Here is a 22913-nt window from a genome sequence, read left to right on the forward strand (position 1 = left end):
TTATAGAAAATATGATATTTTTATTAAAAAATTATAAAAATATTGATTGTAGCTGTTTACTACACATCCAAAATTAGCAGCAGGGTTAGTGCGTTTAGTCATATTAGGGAAAAAATCGTTTCAATGGAGCGGATAGATTGTATGGGCGGTTGCTTGTAATTTTATATATAAATTAAAATTACTATTCTATTCTTTCAAAAAATCATCATCATTAGATTAAATTGTTAATCAGATCGTTTAGGGCTAATCAACACCCTAACTGTCCCCTTTAATTATATATAAATTATATTATACGTATTTTATAGTTAAAAATTAGTTGTGATATTTTTAAATTATATAATGTAATTAAATTATAAAATAAAATTTTATATAAATCAAATTAATTTATTTTTAATTTAACCATTTAATTAAACCGTTAAGGATCAGATTTTAATTAATAAAATAAATTTATATCTATTATATTTAATTATTTAACACTATAAACGATATTTATCTTGTAATTTATTCTAAATAAATAAAATTTATGTTATAATGATTATTATGTTATTAAATGATTCAATTTTCTTACATATAATTTTATTTTTATTTATATTCTATTTACATGATATAAGTATCTATATATATTTATTTTAAAACAAACTACGTTACATTATCTATTATCTTTATATCAAAATTGATATTTATTAATAAATTAATAAAATTTTATTAAAAACTTGTTTTTTTTTTTTTTTAATTTATACATATAGGGACAAAAACACTAAAATTATTATATTTTTCATTCACTTTCCTTCTTAATCAAACACAAAAATATTATTTTCTCTCGCCCCGCATCCCTTCCCTTATATATAAATCAAACACATTATTACAATTTTAATATTCTCTCGACTCTCCACAATTTCCAATAAAATCTCTCCACTCCCCTCTCGTTTTAAACCAAAGAGACCTTAAATAATGTCGAATGTCTAAAAATAAAAAATATTGTACTTAATGCCAAAGCAATGCTTGTTGGACCATTTCATATGAACTATGTGAATTTCTTCAAATTTTAAATATGAACACGATTACAAAAAAATCGTTCAAAAAAGACTTAGAATAAAAAATCATTCAAAATTGTCAAAAGTTTGATAATAAGTAGGATTTGGTCTTCCACCTATTTATTTCCCTACACGACTACAAATACTGTATATTATACGCTAAATTATATAACAATTTATTGTGTTTTAATAAAAATTATAAAATATTTTATTTTATTTATTGGATGAAATTCATTTCCGTTGAATTCAAATAGGCACAAAAAACTCTTTTCGTCCAAATGTAATGTTTTATTGTTTATACGAACCTTGCAAATTTTTTTACAAATAAAATATCTAAAAATATTTTAAATAGTTTATTTTTAAAAAAAAAGAATATATAATAATTCCTTTATCTTTATAATTTTTATAAAAATAAGATAACAGTTTGTCTCCAATTATTTATTTATTTAAAAATTGACTATTTAATAAATAATGGGTTTAATGTAATAAATATAATACTAAATATTTTGTGTATTTTTATTATAATAGAGGGAGACATTATATAATTTCTCCTATACTATTATATTATATTCTATCGTTTCAAAAAAAATCAAAATTCAACATAAAATATTTTTTATATTAATTATATAATTTTCTATATTTTATATATATAAAAAAATATACTGCAAAACAAAACACTAAACAAATAAACCCTTGACCCCTATCTGAAAAACAGTACCCCATTGGCCTTCCAAATTGAGGGACATTTCCTTTGTAATACTCCCTTCCTCCCTCCGTCTACAAACTAATGTCTTATTTCTATTTGGGACGTCCAACAACTATTGTCCTATTTTCTTTTTTAAACACAAATTTTATATTTTTACTCTTCTTTCGTTTATTACTTTTAATCTCTACCATACAATTAAGGGCAAATTTGTCCATTCATAACAAAAAGACAATCACCTAAAAAATCGTACAAATATACTTTCGGACAATAGAAATTGTACGGAAGGAAGTATTAATATTCTAATAACTATTTCCAGTTCATGGTTATTTATGTCATTCCATGTAAAGACAATGTTGATTAATTTTTCTTTCTCTCTCTCTCTATATATATTCATGAGGTACCTAATACTCAATAAATTCATTTAAAATTAATTACATTAATCTTAAATTAAAAATGAGATTAGGTCTAACAGTTGTGTATTTATTCTTGGTGGTGTTCCTGCAGGCTATACAATTACAGCCCCTGCAGGCTGAATCTGAAATCTCTTCTCTCAGAAACCCTAGACATGGCAGAAGGCTGCTTAGGGCGCGTGATCCGCAACCGCCACTGCCGCCGCGTCGTAACCCCCCCCGGCCAATTATGTGGGCGGCAGGCTGCTTTATTTCATACAATATGTGTTTATTTTGTGAAATTATTGGAAAAAATATATATATATATATTATGATATGGGAGACCGCATCCGCTATCCGAAAGTATGTATTGGATAAACTCTGGTCAAACTTAATACTCTACAAACTAGGTCCGACAGGCAAGTCATATTAGACGAACCATGCGTGGCAGGTGACTTGAGGCGTCGGAGGTTTAAACCTGAAAATATATTTTTTTATGTAATATATAGGGAACTATGTAGGTAATATAGAAATAATTAATATGTGTAATATATTAATTATTTTGGAGAAACATGTTTATTTATTTATTTTTTTTTTTTGAAATAATACACCCTTAGCTTGTTAATAAGATAAGGCACAAATCTTCCCATATGTTATAAAGGTAAACAATATATATTTTTAGATAGTATAATATATATTGTATTATAAGATATTATATTATATTATATCATAAGATATGTTTTATATATTATAAATATACTAAGATGCGTATAATATATGTTGTTTATATGTACGATATGTATTGATCCGATCAAATCAATATAAAATTAGTATTTTTAAGTTTGAGCTAGATGATAGACTAGTATTATTATTGTTGTTATATTATTGTTGTTATTGTTAGCTCATCGAACAAAACAAGTTATTACGTACAATGTTTGTTGTGCGATATGATATAATTTAACAAAAATCAATTTAAAATATATATTAAACTATTAAAAAATTATATATTAATCAACTATATTAAAATAAATATGAATTTTGTAGCATTATTTTGTAAAAATCTAGAAAATTGTAGTTGTTTTGAATTAGAATAAGAAGTTTATATACTCTAAAATCAAATCTAAATCTACTAAATTTAAAACTAAATATATAAAATAGCATCCCTCAAAGTCAAATGGTGTAATAGAAACAAATTGAGTTTGCAAATAGAGATTGAAAATCAAGTAGCAACAATCGTCCATGTCAGAATAAAAAATAATATTTTCAACTGAATTAGAGTTGGAAATAGACTTTCAACATAGTCGAAACACGGAACTCTCACTGGAACTGAAAGACGACGAGACTCTTGCTGGAGTCGAAAATAATGGGACTCTCATCGGAGTCAGAAGCACGGAACTCTCACCGAAGTCGGAAAACAAAAAGATTCTCACCGGAGTAAAAAACACAGAACTCTCACCGGTGCCGAAAAACGACAGGACTCAACGTAATCGGAAACAACGCTTTATATTGAACTATACAAACAATCAAACGCTGAATTCGGATGCAAAATTGAAAAAGAAACTTGATGGACGATCAATTGCAAACGTTTCTAAAAATTGAAAATTCTCCGTTGAATCATAAATAAAAATCTATTGGAGACCTCCGGATACATTCCAATTTGAATGTACCCGAAATTAGTATATTATATCTAATTTAGAAAAAAAAAAAAATAGGCTCTGAAATCATATTATAAATCTTTTGTGAAATTTTGGAAAATTAAATTGTTTTAATCATCAAAATAAGAATTTTATATATAGGTAACATAAAATAAACTCAATAAGGTTCGACCGGGGGTTTACCCAGCGCGCACTTTCGAGTAGCGTTTGCGGATTTCCACATCATAAAAAAAATAAAATAAAACTCAAGACCACATTTAAAATTTAAATCTACTGTGTGTTTGTTTGGGGGTTTGGATTTTGAGTTGGGATTTGAATAGTAAAAATTTTGAATTTGAATAGTTATACGATGTGATATAAATAAGTGTTGATGTAATATTTTGAATGTAAAATTGATTTTTAGTATAATATAAAAAATAAAAAATAGGTGTTTGATTTGATATTTTGGGAGGGGAAATGGGATGAACAGTGAAAATCTAATCCAATCCCTCGAACAAACACACCCTAAATATAAAACTAAATATCTAAAATATCTCAACAACCACAAATAAATATGTATATTTACATAATCAATATAAATGGATTATAAATATATATATTATGAAGTTGTCAAAGTATATGAATATATTTATTTATTTAGAATGTATATATCATTTTTATTGAGTCTAATCAATATGACGTTGATTAAACCAAATTAGCATATATTTATAAGCTAAATAACATATATTAATATAATATATTTAACATATACCTTTTTTTTTATAACGCAGGAATCCGCACCCGCTACCTGAAAGTACGCACCGAATAAACCTCCGACTGAGCGGAATACCTTGCAAACTAGGTTCACTAGGTTCTACCGGCAAGTCACACTAGGTAATTATAATATATACTTTGATAGCACATTATATAATTATAGGTAACATGTGTTGATCAGGGCGGCAATTAGCGGGGCCCAATTTTAAGAAATTGCCTATATTTTAAAATATTAATTTATTATTATTAGATATATTAAATTTCAAATTAAATTTTAAATTTTAAATTATAATTTTTCTTCTCCATAATTATATAATTTAATTTTAATTCTAAAATTATTTTTAAAACCCTACTCCCAAATTCAATCGTCGCGTTTACAGTCACACTTTCTCTTCTCACTTTTCCCCTCCAACCAGCTAGCGTTCACAATCCCCCTTCTTCTTTTTTTCTCCCTTGGTTCCGCGACATAGACAGAATGACCGACTATCCTCCTCCATCTTCTTCTTTTTTTCTCCTTCGGTTTAGCGATATAGACAACAGACAATCCCCCTCTCTGTCCTTCTTCCTAAGAAAAAATTTGATGCTCCAGATATTATAAACTTTTTGAAATATGTTAGATTGTTTTCCCAATACAATTGTTGTCTATAGGATATTGTTAACCATCCTAATAACTTTTGCAACAGCTGTAAAAAGTTTTTCAAAATTGAAGTTGCTTAAAGACTTAGTTCTATGTCCCAAGAAAGACTAAATGGTCTACTTTTAGCGGCAATTGAAAATGAAATTTTGGACAAAGTAAATTACGAAGATTTGATTGACGGATTTGTTTCAAATGAAAATCTTGTAAGTACTTTAAATTTTATATATTATAATTTATTTTTATTATGTTATGTTCTAAATTCAATTTTATTTATTTATTTTTTTTTTTGTGCAGTCAGAATCCTTTTTTGATGAACATGTACAAGTCTGCTATATAATTTTTTAAGAAGCTGTTTAAATTTGGTTTGTTCCTGCTTTCTTTTTAACTTAGTTATATTATATTATATAAATTATTATTATTTTTTACTGATGATACACTTTGTGCATATGAGCTTTTATTAATATATAATTAAAATTATTTACTTTTATGGAATTAATTATTATATTTATCGATGATATTATTTTAAAAATTCATTTAATTATATGTTTATATGACCTACATATTGTTTTTGCTCAAGGCCTCAAAAAGTCCGAGACGGCCCTAGTGTTTATTTAACTCAATGAACATGTGTTTATAAAGAAAATAACACATATTTATATAAGGTAACACATATTTTAATAGCATATTATATAATTATACGCAGCATATGTTATTTAACTCAGCCAACATGTGTTTATAAAGAAAATAACACATATTAATATTATATAACACATATTTTGATAGCATATTATATAATTATATATAGCATATGTTATTTAACTCAATCAAAATGTGTTTATAAAAAAAATAACACATGTTAATATAATATAACACATATTTTGATAGCATATTCTATAATAATGTATAATATAATATAATATAATATATTCTGATTTCAGCACAATAAACAAATTATACATCACAACACAATATATAATCTACACAATATTAATATAATATATAGTATAACACATTATATAATTTTATGAAACACAATATATGTTAATTTCAGAATAATGTATAACTCATCAAACACATATTTTTATATAACAAAAAATATATTATCTGTGATGAAATGTTAATTAATTTAAATTAGTATACTAACTTAGTCCTAGTAGTATCTATCTTGTAATGTAATTCTAGTTAATTTCATATTAATATGCTAATATGATAAAATCAAAACGGTGCTAATTAGACCCAATCAATATCCTTCATATTCTTTGGTTAACTTGATCAAATTAAGACAATGTTAATTAAACCTGATCAATATTCTTTATATTAATGTGCTAACTTGATTAAATCAAAACGATGCAAATTAGACTCAATCAATACCCTAAATGCCACCGTATGTAAATAGTACAATCCGGACTAGGGATGTCAACGGGGCGGATTCGGGATGGATCCTGCAGGCCCCGAGACCCGCCCCGCTAGAAAATATTAGGCTCCGTGACCCGCCCCCCGGCCCTAGGACCCGCCCCGCCCCCCGAACCCTCCGGGTTCAGGGCCAACCCGGCAAACCCGTTTTTTTAAAAAATATATAATAATAAATATTTTTTTAACAATCGAATACTAAACCAAATAGCATTAAAAGCACACAAAAAAAAAAAAAAATCTAAAAACAATCAAATATTGATCCATAAAAATAAGATAAATAAATAAATAATATATTTTTATTATATAAATATACATATATTAGGTATAATAATTTTAAAAAATTATTTGGAGCAGGAAATTTTATATTTAAAATTATTTAAGTAAATAAATAATATATTTTTATTATATAAATGTACATATATATTAGTTATAATAATTTTAAAAAATATCCGAGTTTGGGTCCGGGTTCGGGCGGATTTTTAGTAAAACCCGTAACCCACCCCGAACTCGGCCGGGTTTAAAATTTTAAATCCACAATCCGCCCCAAAACATATTATTTAGATCCGAACCCGCTTCATTAAGAGCGGGTCCGGGGCTAACCCACCCCATTTGACATTCCTAATCCGGACATGATGCCGAGACATGCTTTTAGCATCATACTGAAATATTGTGCCATCCTATTAAAACAATAGATGAATAATTGATATTTATATTACAGATAAATTGGTCATTTTGATTAATAGTTTTAAAAGTATATGTTTGTTTGGGAAATTGAATTTTAAATACACTGCTCAGCAAAAAAAAATAAAAAATAAAAAATATCAAATCAAACACTTATTTTTTATTTTTTATATTATACTAAAAATTAATTTTACATTCAAAACATCACATCAGCACCTATTTATATCACATCATACAACTATTCAAATTCAAAACTTTTACTATTTAAATTTCAAATCAAAATCCAAAGCCCCAAACAGATCCATATGTTGTCAAGAAAATTACACATAACTTTTCAAAAAATTACAGTTGATTAATAGTCCGTATGCTGTCAAGAAAATTCATTGATCTCAATAATCTATTTTACACATAACTTTACTATTGTTCATTTTCTTCGAACGAGTCCACCGCGCCTTCATTAGGAAATTCAAATTGATCGAGCATCAAAACCTCTTCTAATTCCTTACCAAAATTATCCGGGTCGTCCTGCATTTGTTCGTCTACATTGCCTACCGGCATTTCATTAAAAGTTAGTTGTTTGTTGTTCGGGTTGTTTTCTTCTTCCATTTGGGGCGGACGAGTAAATCCGGTTTGTTTATACAGAGCCTCTTTCTGGGAAGTCCAATCGGCAGTGATTTTCTCCACCACGTCTCCGACTAATCTCTTTTTTTCGGCTATGTGCTCCATATTTTGGACATCAGTCACCTTGCTAGCCTCTTCAACATACAGAAGAATGAGATCTCATATCAGCAAACATTTCTAAAATTGTAGCTTTTCATTGGGAAATAACACAGCATGAATAATATTTTTCCTGCCCCAAAGATGAAGATGACTGGGTAAAATAAAAAAGAAACATCCACTATAAACAACAAGGTCGTGTATTCGAGACTTACAATATGATAAAAAAAAAAAAAAAAAGGAAGCATTTTTCTACACACATATCTTGAAATTAGTATAAGCCATTGATGTGATTCGGTAATATTAACGAACCACAATATCAACAGAAAAAATACAGAATTTAGATCCATCTTATGATCAAACATTTTATATGTTATGGTACCTTCTCGAAAAAGATAAAATTTCACAAAACACAAGTTACAGTAGAAGTTCTCATTTGAAGAACTCAGAATAACAGACCAACAAATTTCCATGAAGAATACGACCTAGTGTTCATGCAAGCGATAAGTGGAGTGCAAAGTAAAAGATAAGCAAAATGGAGCACTATCACTAACCTTTGATGGCGAGTTCCTTGGCAACAGCATAATCTGATGATTTTTTCTTGAAGACATCAATATCAAGCTCCGTACCCTTTAAGAAAATATGGTGAAACGTATAGATAAAGCCATAAAACGAACATAGCCATAAAAAATCACAAGAATAATATAAAATGATTAAGCTAAACTTTTGAATAATTCTAAATGGCTTATTGATAAGAAATCTGCATAAAAACCATCCATCTCAACCCGACAAAGATAACTGATAAAGATCATGGCTCACTAAATATCGCACAGGTACTCTTCTTCTTTATACATTAGGAAACCATTATTGTATTGACATAAAAAAGATGTTGCTTTATCTAAACATTGAAAAAAGCAGTTAACAACAACCATAAATTTCTAAATTAAACTAATTTTAACACTAAAAACTAAGAATTGTTTCTTTGAACTAAAATCTAAACAAAGAAGCAGTTTGCTATAGGTAATGTTGCAACACATAAGACAAAAAAACAGATGGGGTGTTGCCGAAATGGGCGGTAAGTACTTTTCAAGAGATCTTCTCCAAATCACTGGTATGGATGTCAAAATCGAGCATCAGCCACATCCAAGTGGTACCATCATGTCCTTGAGATATTGCTATTGAGAAATGCCCGGGTTGGCACATTACTCAAAAAAAGTTTTACAGAATGCTTAGAAGCTAGAACACAGACTACTTGCCATAAATTTTAGAAGATTCTATCACTACTTCGTCCACATAATTTTCAGAAAAATATTAAACGTACCATGTCCATATGGATGAAATGCTCTAGCCGAGAATCAGCAAATAACCTGTGCAGTAAAATAAAATAAAAGATTATCATGATATACACATATCAGAAAATTTTGCAAAAGCTAAAGATTTGCTAGGTTATGCTTTTTGTAGTGTTTTGGTGTTTTTGATTGCTTTGGAAATAGTAAAGAAATAAGCTAAATTGCACAAAATACACCTGTAATTTTACGAAATTGCGTCAAATCCTCATACTTCTAAGACTGCTTCAAACTCTCTCGTAGTTTCATAAACTTTGCGTCTAATCTCTTCGGCGGTCCTTATTTAACGGTATTTGACCTAAATGCGTCAAACTGCGAATATATTCTAAAATCTTAATTTCTAATTTATTTAACGGTTTAAGAAAAATGAATATATTTTTAATGTTAGGGGTTTAGAAATTGAAATTCTAAAATTTATTCACAGTTTGGGCGCATTTAGGTCAAATACCGTAAAATAAGGATCGCAAATGGGATTAGACACAGAGTTTATGAAACAACTAAGGAGTTTGACGCAATTTTAGAAATATAGGGGATTTGGCGCAATTTCATGAAACCACATGTAGATTTTGTGCAATTTAGCCAAAGAAATAAAATGAAAAATAAGTGTAACGTGATGTTTAAAATAGAAATAAATTTTTGATGTAATATTTAAATATAAAATAAGTGTTGGATATGATGTTTTTTATAAGTAATTTTTGTTATGAATAATGCAAAAACAAAGTCGAAAACATAAGAAAATAGAGCCTTTCACAAAAAAATATGAGTTTGACTTACTTTTTATATGCTGCTTGGACACGGGCATTCTGTATTTCTCTGAGCTCGTCAACTCTCTCTGTTGTAGAACCTTCATTCACGCCAACAAAACCAAAAAGAAATGCATTCCTATCTAGCATATTCTTCACTAAAGCAGAAACTATTTTCACATCGGCTGCCTTTGCATCAGCAACCAGGCACTTAATCTCCCTCAGTTCTACTGCAGGCATATAATTATTTTGTTACTTCTCAAGAATACATTATTTATGGTGCGATGCTCAAACTCATCTCATAAACAGAATGCAACAAATTTCAAGCACAAATCATCACATGATACAAAAGTAGACTGGATATGGCCATGTCTGATGTCCCCCGTCTAAAGTCTATTTCAATAGGGAAAAAAGATGCAATAAATCTAAAAATTAAGCTACTTGTTACTTTTCAAGAACGGAGCCTAAATCTCTGAGTTTCTTCAACACTCACATCTATTGTGAAAACATAGTTACAATATATGAACGCAGAAAAATATGGTTGAATATCCCAAAAATTGTGGTGGTCCATGATATCAAGTAGAAGGAAGATGAAGATACTATTACAATCTAGAAAATCATAAAACTATGTCATCGTTTGGTAGGGCTATAAATTACTTAGTGATTAAGTACTCAATTGAATTAAGTCTATTCAGAAAATAGTTTTTAACTTATTCAACAAATGGCTCTAAATGTGTCGGAGTAAAATAAACTCCATCACTATGTGATTAGCAAATAATTAAATCGATGAAGTAACATAATTATCGTATAAATCTTCTCAAAATAATAATAATAAATCTAAGTATACATTAATTTTCACAAACATGCTTGCATATATTCTTATTTTTATTAATGTTTCCAATAAATACCAGCCCATATAAAATAACTGCATGCATAAAATCCGCAAACCACATTGATGCACACATGCACACCATTGTATGATCTGGTACACATACTAGAATCCAACATCGTATTTTAAGATAAAAGAAGCATGATAATAAGTCAATAGAAAGAAAACTAAATACCCACCATGAGATAGATATATTTTGTAAGGTGGCTTATATGGTTGAGTCTCATATAGACAGTGCAAGCAATAAAGTCCACCCACTCTGTTTGCCAGAGTACGAGCTGAAACCATGTAACCTAAAATAAAACTAGAGCCGTTATTCAAGTATAGATAAAACAAGATTGTGAACAATATCGACATGACTAGCACCTATACCAACTAAAAATTGAAATACAATTTACAGATTTCAACTCAAATTAAATTTAAACATGAGACTAGAAACTGTTAAGTGTTCTGCAGGAGCTAGTTTGAATTTTGAAAAAACAGCATTTAATTAGACGACAGGGAAGTGGATAACTTGGAATGATAGCATGTATGTTCCATAATTTCTGGACTAAAATTTGTAACCTAAGGAAACAAACATGCTTGCAATCAAGCACAAGGAAACCATAAAATTTCACTCTACCAAACACTATGACTCATCTGCGACAAAAGCAAATCTACGTAGAACCAAGAAATGGTATCTTCTTCCGATCAAAAACAAAAAAAAGAAACGGTATCTTCTTTTAATTTCTTCCTTTCTTCTACTCTGGAATCTCTTCTTATTTTTCAATTGTTATTAGTTTGGAAAACAGAATACATTAAAACAAGAATCACAACCATTTGGACAAACACATAAGTTGACCACATCCTCAAGCCCTTAGAACCAAATGACATGAGGTCTGCCATATTTGATCCAAGTGCAAAATTATATATAAATAATTTGTAAATTCTTAGCAAGAAGTTAAATCAAGGCACGTATAATCACTATTTCAATATATACTGCTACAAAATATAATTGATTAATTATTATATAAAAAGTTACCTAAATTTGGAGACAAACATCGCAGGAAATGAAAAGAAAACAAATTGAAAGATAGGGTATTCTACATTGATATCCCTTGCAAAAATAGCATGAATTTTAGCTCTAGGTCAGTGCTTCATAGCACAAAACAACATTCGCAATGGCATGCCGCTAAATGCCATGGATAGAGCATAGACAACTAACAGCTTAAGAGTAACATGCAGAGGTACATAAAAAAACTCTTAAAGTAACGAGCAAACAACAAAGTATTTAGAGAACTTACCAATGCAATGAGCATAAAGTGATTGCATAAAGAAACCTTGATTAGATAAAGGGCCAGCCTCAAATATAAAAGAGAACTTTTTAGAAAGCCACACTTTTTTGAATTCCGCCAAAGAAGTTGATCCACTCTATGATTCAAAACAAAAGATAACTAAGAGAATATATTAAAAGGAGCAAAAGCAAGTATCATTATCACATCAAAAGATGTGATTGAGAATGGTTTTGTGTCAGATAATACCTCCGAAAACTCATTGATGAGCTCATCAATGTCTAACTTGAAAGGCTTCAGGTCCATTGCTTGCTGAAAGTTCTCATTTATTCATAAATTAAAAACCTTTTTTTTAATCATGCTGCAATAACTGAGCCAGAAATAAAATCTTTTCGTCAATGAATGCAACAGCCAACAAGAAATCAAATGATAAACTAAAAACACATTTTGGTATCCTTTCCATCTGAAACATAATCAGAATATTTCACACATTAAATCATCAGCTTTGGAGCACTAAACATAAGAATAAATCGGGAAACAGATACATGTTGCCATATTCACATAAAAACTCAAACGCAGCTTCAGGAAAAAAGGCCACCAAAGGAATGTTAGGAAAAACAATTAAGTTTGAAAAGATATGTTTTGTAATAATAGATATACCGTATCTTAGAAATAAATATCAGCGAAATATCTTGATACCATCAGAAAAATAATACTCCATCCGTCCACAAACTAATGTCCTACTTTCCTATTTGGGACGTCCAACAACTATTGTCCTATTTTTTTTTTTTAAACACAAATTTTATATTTTTACCCTTCATTCATTTATTACTTTTAATATCTACCATACAACTAAAGGTAAATTTGTCAATTCATAATAAAAAGACAATCACCTAAAAAACCGTGCAAATATACTTTAGGACAATAGAAATTGGACGGAGGGAGTATTAAACTGTATGCCAAGTTTTTCTTATTAGAAATGCGGATAAAAGGCCAATGCCAGATACGGACTAAAAACTATAAAGTATGCTAGCTGCCTCAGTCATGTTCATTTTCATGACACCAGATCATATAATTAGCTCTTATAAGCTACATTTCTTCATTGTTTTGAATACTGATTATAGATTGGTACCTCAATTCCTACATAACTCTCTTTTTTTTTCTTTTTTTTCATAATTGCTATTGCCATCAGGAAATTAAGAGTGGATCATTCTCTTTATTCAATTATTCAAGATGATTGGTCATGTGTAGAATATCTAGATAGCATAGCTCAGAAAACAGGGAATCAAAAGATCATCTTAGAAAGGAAACATATTCAGATCTGTAAGAGTTGTAATCAAATATATAATGTGGAAAATTCTTATATAATGCCAATTCAAATATCATTCAGAATGTGTACAAGATTACAGAACAGACCTCCAACATCGGGCATTTGAATTCTTCTTTTTTTTGCCCAAAACAACTCTTGGTTATGTAAAATGTGCTCCTAAATTTTATAGATTTGAAGGTAAAAGAGGAGACATTAAGATGAAAATATCCCATAAAATTTATTTCTATATCTTATATTACAATGAAACATTTGATGGCACGTAGAACAACTGGCAGATTTAGAGCAAAATCAAGTAAATATCATAGCAAAATCTTCATTCCTCAAGCGTCAGGAAGACAATAACAATCTGGAAAGCACTAACTTTAATGTAATGAATCATAAGTCAACCCAAGAAGCAAAACTAGAGATAATATACGCACAACCAAAATAAATTGAAGAAGATTCAAAATGAATAGGGTAATCCAACACAACCAAGTCAATCGAAAATTTAACATATCAAGCCAAGTTAACCTCACAAGGTAAAGTGTATGCACATGTACTCTCTATAAGAAATAAACATATATTTAGTTTAATGCTCAAGTAATGTAACAAAAGATTATCCATAGGCTTGAGTAAAAATCAAACCTTTCTTGTTTAAGATATTTGAATCCAACAAAAAGAATCAAAAGAAATTTTAATATAGATTGTAGCGGGCAAATGGCTAGGGCCTATGGGGAGGAAAAAAAGGATAAATAAAGGCTAAAATAAATGTCATAAAAGAACAATTTAAGAGCTCGATGCTAGTACATAGAATACAATTCGGCACAAAATCTTTCCATCACCATTGACTACCAATACTTCAATAATATTTCCACTTCAATAACATTCCCACCTTCCCTAATACTTCTACCTTCAATAACAACTCACCACAAATGACAGGGTTTGTCACAGGCTGCAAAGCTAGATAAAATAAATCTACTTTCACAATAAAAAAAAGAATGTAGTACAGCTGAAGTAGGTTTAGTTTATTTAATTTCGCAACATGGGACGAAGACACTCAAATTTTGGCACTGCTGGCGGAGAATTTTAATTGATTTATTTTATTTTTGGTTGTTTTCTATTATTTAAAATCTGAATTTTTTTCTTGTTTATGTCCAAGATCTGATAGCACAGAAAACTTAATTTTCAATTCCAAAGTTGAGAAACTGTGCGTCGATTGATACGTAGCCAAAAATAGACTTTGCATCAGAATCATCTAGCAACTGGACGGTAACACTGCATTTTGAATTCAAATCGACTAACCCAATGAAAAGCATACCTAAATTGAAAGCATTAGAACAAAAGGAGTGGAGAAACAGCAGTCACAGATTCACAGAAAGCACTCGCAACCTTGGAAATTCAATAAATTAGATTTCAACCAGAAAGTTTGTTTACTCGTAAGATTCTTAAATTTTAATATAATATAATAAATAACAAACCGAACAATTCATCCCAAAAATTGAAAGCATCGGTAAACAGGGAAGAAGAGATAGTACCCAATCCAAGGATGAAGGGAAAGAATAACCAAACCGATGAAAATCGGAGGAGGAGGCTGGACGCTGGTCGGCGGCGGTGCGGGTAGTGCGTCGGCGAGTCTGACGGAGAGGAAGACGCCGGTCGGAGGTCGAACGCTGGGCGAGGTCTGGTGCAGGCGACTGGATGCGGGCAGGCTTGAGCAGCGGCGGTCGAGCTCGGCGGGGGTGGTCGGACTCTGGCTGGGCGACGGCGAGGCTGGAGGGCGGCGGCTGGTGGTGCGCGGCGATCGACGGCGAGCAGGCGTTGCGGCTGCGTGCGCGCTGAGGGAGGCGAGATTGATATCACTAATTAATTTAGAAATTAGTTTTTTCTTGTTTTTTTTAATTGCTGCACAAAGACAAATTTGCCCCTTCTTTCATTGATATTCCTTGAATTGTCCATACATATTCAGCTAATGAATCTATTTTCCAAGATCTATAGGCACCTAAATCCATAGAACGTGGATGTTTTTACAATCATTTATTTACGGATTCACGCATCTATATATATATATGCCTTAGGTGATGAAAATGCAATTGACAATCATTTTTCTTATTTCTCTGCATTAATTGTCTACTTCTACATACATACAACATAATAAAATTATAATAATTATTTATACATATATATTTATATACATATAAACACACATCCGTACACACATATACATATATTATGTATACTTACCAACATTATATTATTATTATTACATAACATATAGTACATTTCTAATTTTTTTTCTAACTTTTTAAACAGCGGACAATAACTCAACTTCAATCATATATTGTATTATCAAGGGTGTTTATTTAAGGTCCCGTAAGGGATGACTTAGTGGTGTAGGGATTGGACTTGTGACCGTGGGGTTATTTGTATCATTTAATTGTGAATTTAGATTATAATTTTATTGATAAAAGTTACAGGTTGCCGGCCGGACGGTGGACAACCCCAATTTTGGAGTTGAAGAAACACACCCTAAAAAAATCTTTATCTATATTCTATTTTATATATTATTTTTATAATTTTTTAAATTTATAAATAATACCAAATATTATTTATTTTTATATGTTTAGTTTATAAAAATATTTTAAATATTATATCTATAAATTAAATTTATAATTTTTGTTATTTAATTATACAAAGTAATAAATATTTTTTAAATTAAATAAATTAAAATTTTAATTTTATTAATAATATTTATGCAATATATATATAAATATTATATAATATCATTTAATTAAATATAATAAATACAATAAAAATTTTATATTAATTATAAAATTAAAATATAAATATAAAAAATATTTTATTTTATAAATAATAAAATAAAAATTTAAAAAATAACTAAGTTAAAAAAATAATATTTAAATAATTTTTATTAACTTTTAATTTAAAAAAAAAAAAAATCAACCTCTCATCAGATAGAGTGCCATTTCGGATGAAAGAAATTTTGTCTTATCATCGATTGTGTAAATAGAAGGTGAGTTGAAGTAACTCACTTTACAAATTTTTTCAAAATTGGGTTGGAAATAGTCTTAGATTAATGTGATAATACTTAAATGAACATATTCTCCTTTTTTTAATTTAAAAAGTATGTATTGTCACGACTAAGGTAACTTTCTTTATTTGTTTTTCCTTTAGAAGGTTTGTGTGACCACACCTAAGGTGGGGTCCTTTATTGTTTTTGTGGTCAAAGTTCGGTGTGACCACACCTAAGCATCCGTGTGCATATAAACATCTTTGGTCAGACGTAGTTTCATATTAATCATTTGGTAGCACGAACGGTATTTTTCACCTCAATTTGCGTCTTTTAATTTTATATTTAAAACTAGTGCGTTGACCGTGGGTTGCACAACTTATACAATTTATTGCAATAATATTAGATAAATAATTTATCATATTGTTAAATATCTGGTATGAAAAAACAAATATTCTTCGGACCAATCAACAATTGGTACAAAATTTACTATGTGACGATTTTTTGGTCGTGTCCATGAAAGTAGAGTTGGTACTATAAATATAAAAGTATGATCTGTAAAAGTGTCAATAAACTCTCGTATTAATGATGTACTATTTTTCTGTCATATATGTGAAAGAAATATTAGTATGCTAAAATAATTAACAATAAAAAAATATATGTATATTTATACATGTAAAACATACCATACTTTGAAGTAGGATGGTTGACAACGAGAAATGAATTGAGATTGTTTGTGTTGCAAATTTAAATTCATACTTCTGGTACCATCTTTTATCATCAAATTAACACCGTATCTACATAAAAAATTGTATATGAAATATAAATAAGATATAGTTGAATTATTACGTTGTATTTTTATATACAGAGAAATGACATTTTACCTTCAATTTGCTTCTATTGTATCGTTGCAATACATGCATACAATTTTTGTGAGGTGAACTTCACATAAATTTCTGCAATTGTTACATGTTGCAGTTCACAGATTTTGAACATCGATATGCTCAATGCCTCGAACAATATGGAAAAACTTGATTTTCATATAAGAAATAAAAATTTTAAAATTATAAGTTGAGAAAATGTATTGTAAAAATCTAGTATATAAAACTTACCCCTTGTTAATGTCTAAAGTCACGTATGCAAATTTTTTTTGCATTTGATACTTGAAGTAATTTGATATTTGAAGTAATTTTGAAATAGGCAATGAATTTGTACCGCATAAATTATATTAATTTTTGTGATTTTTTTATCATTATTGTACCTAGAAAAAAAGACAAAAAAGATTAATAATAATAATAACAATAAATAAATAAATAAAACAACAATAATACTTACCAACAAAGTAATGTATTTGTTATTTCATGTTTGTAATTAGTGTATATTTTCGTGAAGCGGCCGGTTTCAAGAAGGAAAGCTGTAAAATAAGAAATAATTAAAATATAATAATAATAATAATAATAAATAAGTCTTTTACAATGACTCGACATGTTGCAGTGACATTGTTATGTTGAAGTCCTTGAAAGAATACTTTTCCTTCCAACATTGCTATTTGATACATCTACATTATTTCATGTATTAGAGAAAAGTTTAAAAAATAAAAGTATAATTTTATTTAAAAAATAGAAATTCATACCAAATAATTTTGCCAGATCATCTGCATGTCGACTTAGATTTGAAAGACTCAATAAATTGAAGAAATTGTGAGGGTACTTGTTATCCGGAGTGTTTATTTGTTCTAATATTGTATTTTTCCCTAACAATAATCTATATGAATACGAAAGAAACTTATAAGTTTGTGGAGCCATTATAACTTTTGCATTATATATTCTATATAAACTTCCTTCATCAAGGGTTGTGGCAAAAGTCGCGTTATCAGCGTTAAATATAACTCATTCCATATAAAATCCCTAATAAAAATAGAGGAAAAAAAACAGTTAATGTTGTTATTTAATTAATTTGATAAATAATGTTGAATTTGATAATAATGTTTGAATCGTATACCTTGATGTCGACATCAATCAGTCTAATTTTTTTAGTTTTGTAAGTTAAACCTGTGAACTTAATAATTCTTATCAACCCTACTTCATTGTTATAGTGTTCACCGGTGGGCGTTAGTGAATCCAACTTTTTGTATATAGTAGTTGATGTTCCTGTACAATTGAATCAATATGAAATTTAAATTTAATTATGAAATAGTATAAACAATAATTAATACATAATATGAGAGAATATGTATGTTATTAAGAAATATATATGAAAATCGTTATTTTATTGCATCTAACACCTCATGGTATACAATATTGTTTGTATAATTCCACGGTATAGTTAATTTATTACAGATAAGAATCTTTAATCTTGAAGGGTCTGATAGTCAAGATAATGCCACATATAATTGTCCATGACTAAATATAGGATGTCCGGGCTCTTATTGATTATCATTGCAAAGGCTAATTTAATTGGAATTTTCCTTCTTTTTATTAGGATGAATGTTTGAGTCTCTGTTGTAGTAAATAAAATCCGTGGTATAAATACATGTTGACAGACATGTTATCATGTAATTATTCAAGCTTCAAGTATCTTTGAACCAAGCTTTTCAACAGTTAATCGTGTGTCATCGCATAATCCCAATTACTGGTTAAATTCCTTAGTAGGATAATCGGTGCTCCTACTTTAAGTTTCAGAATATGATTTGGTATACCAGAAACTTTGAAATAATTTATAATATCTTGGGGATATAAGTAATGTTCTGTATCAGTTGATCCGATAACACACAAAGAATAAGATGAATAGTACTCTTGAATATCTCCGGGAACCATTGAAAGCATCATTGTATTTATTTCATCGACATCTTTATTTTTCGGCGTCAAAATTGCTCTTTCTTGGAAAAATAAAGGATCTTTATACATCACCTTCAACTCTGGATATGTTTGATTAATCAACATGGATAGAGAATTCTCCATATTCGGAGTAATAAATCTATCTGGTATTTCTATCCAACTTGATTCGCCAACATCATCAAAATTTTGGTAAGGTGTGTTTCCTTCTCCTAAACTATTGATCGAATTAGCGAAATCGTGTATCTGATGAAGTGTGTGTGATGCGGTATTACATCCAAATAACCGCATACTTGTATGAAGATACATTACAGTACACATTCCCCATAAATAAGATTTGTGTAAAGATGCTTCAACAATTAACTCTCGCGTGGCTCTTGTGACTACCGGAAGAATTTGCTTTAAATCTCCACCTAAAATACATAATTTCCCCTCAAATGGTAAGTCACTAAAGTAATTTTCCGTCCCTTTCAACAGATCCTTAAAGTCTCACTAACCGCCTCAACAGCGTATCAATGCATCATTAGAGTTTCATCCCATATAACAATATATGTCTCTCGGATTAGTTACCCTAATTCAGAGTTGACATTTATTGGACATGTTGATTTCTCATGTAGATCAATAGGGATTTTAAAACGGGAGTGTGCTGTTCGACCATCGGGAAAGAGTAACGAAGCAATTCCAAAAGACGCCACTGCTAACACAATTTTTCTTTCGGATCTAAATTTTGCAATTAATGTTCTCCACAAGTATGTTTTTATAGTGCCCCCACTCCCATTGACGAAAAAAAGTCTTCCTTTCTTTCGTGGTAAAACCGTAGAATAGTATTGTAAATGTACAACTGTTCATTGTTCAATCTAGAAAAGTACTTTTCAAATAATTTTTTCTCTTCAAAAGGATCAAAATCAAGTGCTTCCGAGATCAACCTATTCGAGAAAACAACAAGTGTAGTGCAAGAAGGCTTTGGCATATGTGGAGAATCTGATAATGATTTTTCCCTCTTGTTCAGTATGCGCTCAATTTCTTGTAAACATAATTCCTTAAAATATTCATCGCTAATGTCTTGGGAATTATATTGTCTGATACTGTAACGTAAGTCATCAACCATAGGACGCTAGTGTACCTCCCATAATTTCAAAGGGTCAGTTATCTCTGAGAATAGAAGTATAGTATAGAACATATTGCATAAGTTTAACAGCGATGACCACGTCGAAGCCTCAGACAATACGGAATTCCACTCATTATCATAATCCAATAACCCACATGCAGCACATGCCTCTTTAAATATTAGGAATAAAATTCCATTAAATGTACGGATATCCTCAAAATTTTAGGCCCCACACACAATATGAAGTAGCATTCTTAAGTAGTACTTCTCTCATTCCGTTGGGTGAATATATGACATTCTTCCAATGCTTTTTTCTTTTTGTCTTGGTGCCCACTCTTTGGGATTATCCTTCCAAACTATGTTGGTAGGAGATTGAATATAAGTCAAATGTCGTGCCTCGACGCATTTTTGGTTTGCTTAAAACCATCTGCTTAACATTGTGTAATGTACTCTATCTTAATTCACAATATTATCCAAGTTATCATCATTGTTGAACATGACCAACTGTTGATTTGGCAAATGAAATTGCAAACACTCAACAGAATGATTGTGGCCTTGCAAACTAAATTCATAAATCCTTCAACATGCTTCAATAGAGGAAACGTAACGACAATCCAAGTATCGCTTCACCTCATCTACTTGTTTGTATGTGCGTGCGTTGGCCTGAGCATCTTCGACATTATTTCCAATGACAATTGTTGCCTTGTGCCTTTGCACATGTATTTGTACATGTATTTCATTAAATTTGAGGATGCACACTTCTCAATATTGATGCGATAATCAAACCAAACCAAGAGCTCACAGTTGTATAAAACCACCCACCAATTATCCAATTCAAATCCATTTACAATCACAGTATTTTGGACATTATTTCTTCGCTTTTATGACACAAATCCATAGCTACCAATAGTAGTTTCATTTGAAAACTTTTTCAGATAATGTTTACAACAAACTCCTTCCACCATGCAAAGAGTATTATGATTGTATGGTACACATGGTCCATGCATCATGGATCATGTAACCGTTTGATAAGCAAGAAAATCACTATTTTTATTTGAAATTTCAGCAGATATAAAGGAATCAATTCGCTCAATTGAATTGGGCATCGGCTGAAGTAAGAGATATATGTGAATGCGGCAACCCCCTCTTCTGAAATTCAATGACATGAACATCTATCACAGATGAAATATTTTCAATAATTGTATATATAATTTTAACTATTTTAATATATAAGAACTTAATATTCATAATTAAATATGTTATACATGCAACATCACCAAAAATTTTTTTATTTTTTTTCAATTGTGTTATGAGAAGTTTGTGCTTCATTCTAAATACCCTTGCAACAATATCAAGCCTATCTTCAATGCATTAAGAGTGTGTAATAACTCATGTGAAATCTCAGACTAATTTGGATTACATGTGAATGTAATAAGAAAATCTGGTGGTCCAATACTTCTACATATTGACATGGCATCTTGATAGTGTTGCATCATATTTCGAGATCCTCCGGTAAAACAAGATGGTAGAATTATTATTCTCCCAACAGCTGCGGCAACAATATCTCCAAGTACTGCTGCATCTTCTAAACCTTGGTACAAATCAGCACGCATATCAGCTTGATGTGTTATTATATAATTTAGCCTTTGTTGTTCTATGGCAGCGTACGAATCAACTATAAGTTGATTAAACAAGCGTCCCCTTTGCAACATAGTTGTTCCTTCTAATATCCTATGCTGAAGTCTGAATGTCCAGAACTCTCTCATTGATACGTGTTCTCTTCTTAATTGACCAGTTGACTCATGATAGTGAATATTGGGATTCCATTCATCTGTGCCATAAGGAAATAATAGTGGATACTGCAACGAGGTATAAGATGGAAGAATCTCATTGATTCTCTTCAAAGTTCTGTCATTTTTGCAGACAATTACATCACGGTATTGTGGAGAAAGCTGCAACTTTGTCAACAGTTGGCTTAGTATAAGTTTTATTACATCTAAAATGTAAAATCCTTATATGTAGATCAACTCCACTGTCATGATGTAACACATCTCTTGCAGCACGAAAAATTCTAACATAAGGATTCACCTCTCTAACATTCTTTGTATACTCATAACAAAAAATTGGAAAAGTTGCGGATTCATTCTTAATCTGGGCAAGACACTTAATATCTGATGTACTTCACTTTGTGCAGTAGAAATATATGGTTGGAGAAATCTATGACTTGTTCCTAGGGAAGGAAACAAAACATCCAATCCTATGAAAATTTTCTCCATATATTCTAAAGCACGGTCAACTTCTTCCTTCGAGGACAAACATATCAACTTTTCCACCCATTTATGTGAAAGAAAATATAGAATTCAAAGATTTTATATTTTCCCTAAAGTTGATTTCGTCCGG

General features: G+C 29.9%; 1 protein-coding gene across 6 annotated transcripts; it reads right to left on the reverse strand.

The window, feature by feature from the left end:
• Positions 1 to 7509: 7509 nt before the first annotated feature.
• LOC127243823 (uncharacterized) lies at positions 7510 to 15423 on the reverse strand. 6 transcript variants are annotated; one of them, XM_051264004.1, is made up of 9 exons: positions 15079 to 15422; positions 13651 to 13720; positions 12484 to 12604; positions 12247 to 12373; positions 11143 to 11256; positions 10106 to 10304; positions 9307 to 9352; positions 8540 to 8615; positions 7510 to 8023 (listed from the first exon to the last, which is right to left on the reverse strand). In XM_051264004.1, exons 3-9 carry the CDS (start codon positions 12538 to 12540, stop codon positions 7686 to 7688), a joined length of 957 nt encoding a protein of 318 aa, XP_051119961.1. In that variant the 5' UTR covers positions 12541 to 12604; positions 13651 to 13720; positions 15079 to 15422; the 3' UTR covers positions 7510 to 7685. The 6 variants fall into 6 exon arrangements, with proteins under 6 accessions (XP_051119961.1, XP_051119963.1, XP_051119962.1 ...); XM_051264006.1 differs by lacking the exon at positions 13651 to 13720 and having other exon boundaries at positions 12484 to 12546; positions 15079 to 15423; XM_051264005.1 differs by lacking the exon at positions 13651 to 13720 and having other exon boundaries at positions 15108 to 15422.
• Positions 15424 to 22913: the final 7490 nt, after the last annotated feature.

This window comes from Andrographis paniculata, unplaced genomic scaffold (assembly GCF_009805555.1).
Source record: "Andrographis paniculata isolate CXL003 unplaced genomic scaffold, ASM980555v1 Contig98END, whole genome shotgun sequence".
Taxonomy (NCBI): Eukaryota; Viridiplantae; Streptophyta; class Magnoliopsida; order Lamiales; family Acanthaceae; genus Andrographis; species Andrographis paniculata.

Bases quoted from the DNA above. Each gene is read 5' to 3' on its own strand.
- LOC127243823 (XM_051264006.1), bottom strand. From the start codon at position 12,540: ATGGACCTGAAGCCTTTCAAGTTAGACATTGATGAGCTCATCAATGAG. The intron at 11,257-12,246 runs GTAAGTTCTCTA...GTTTTATTTTAG, and splicing joins ACTTTATGCTCATTGCATTG to GTTACATGGTTTCAGCTCGT. The intron at 8,024-8,539 runs GTTAGTGATAGT...TGTATGTTGAAG, and splicing joins CAAGGAACTCGCCATCAAAG to AGGCTAGCAAGGTGACTGAT.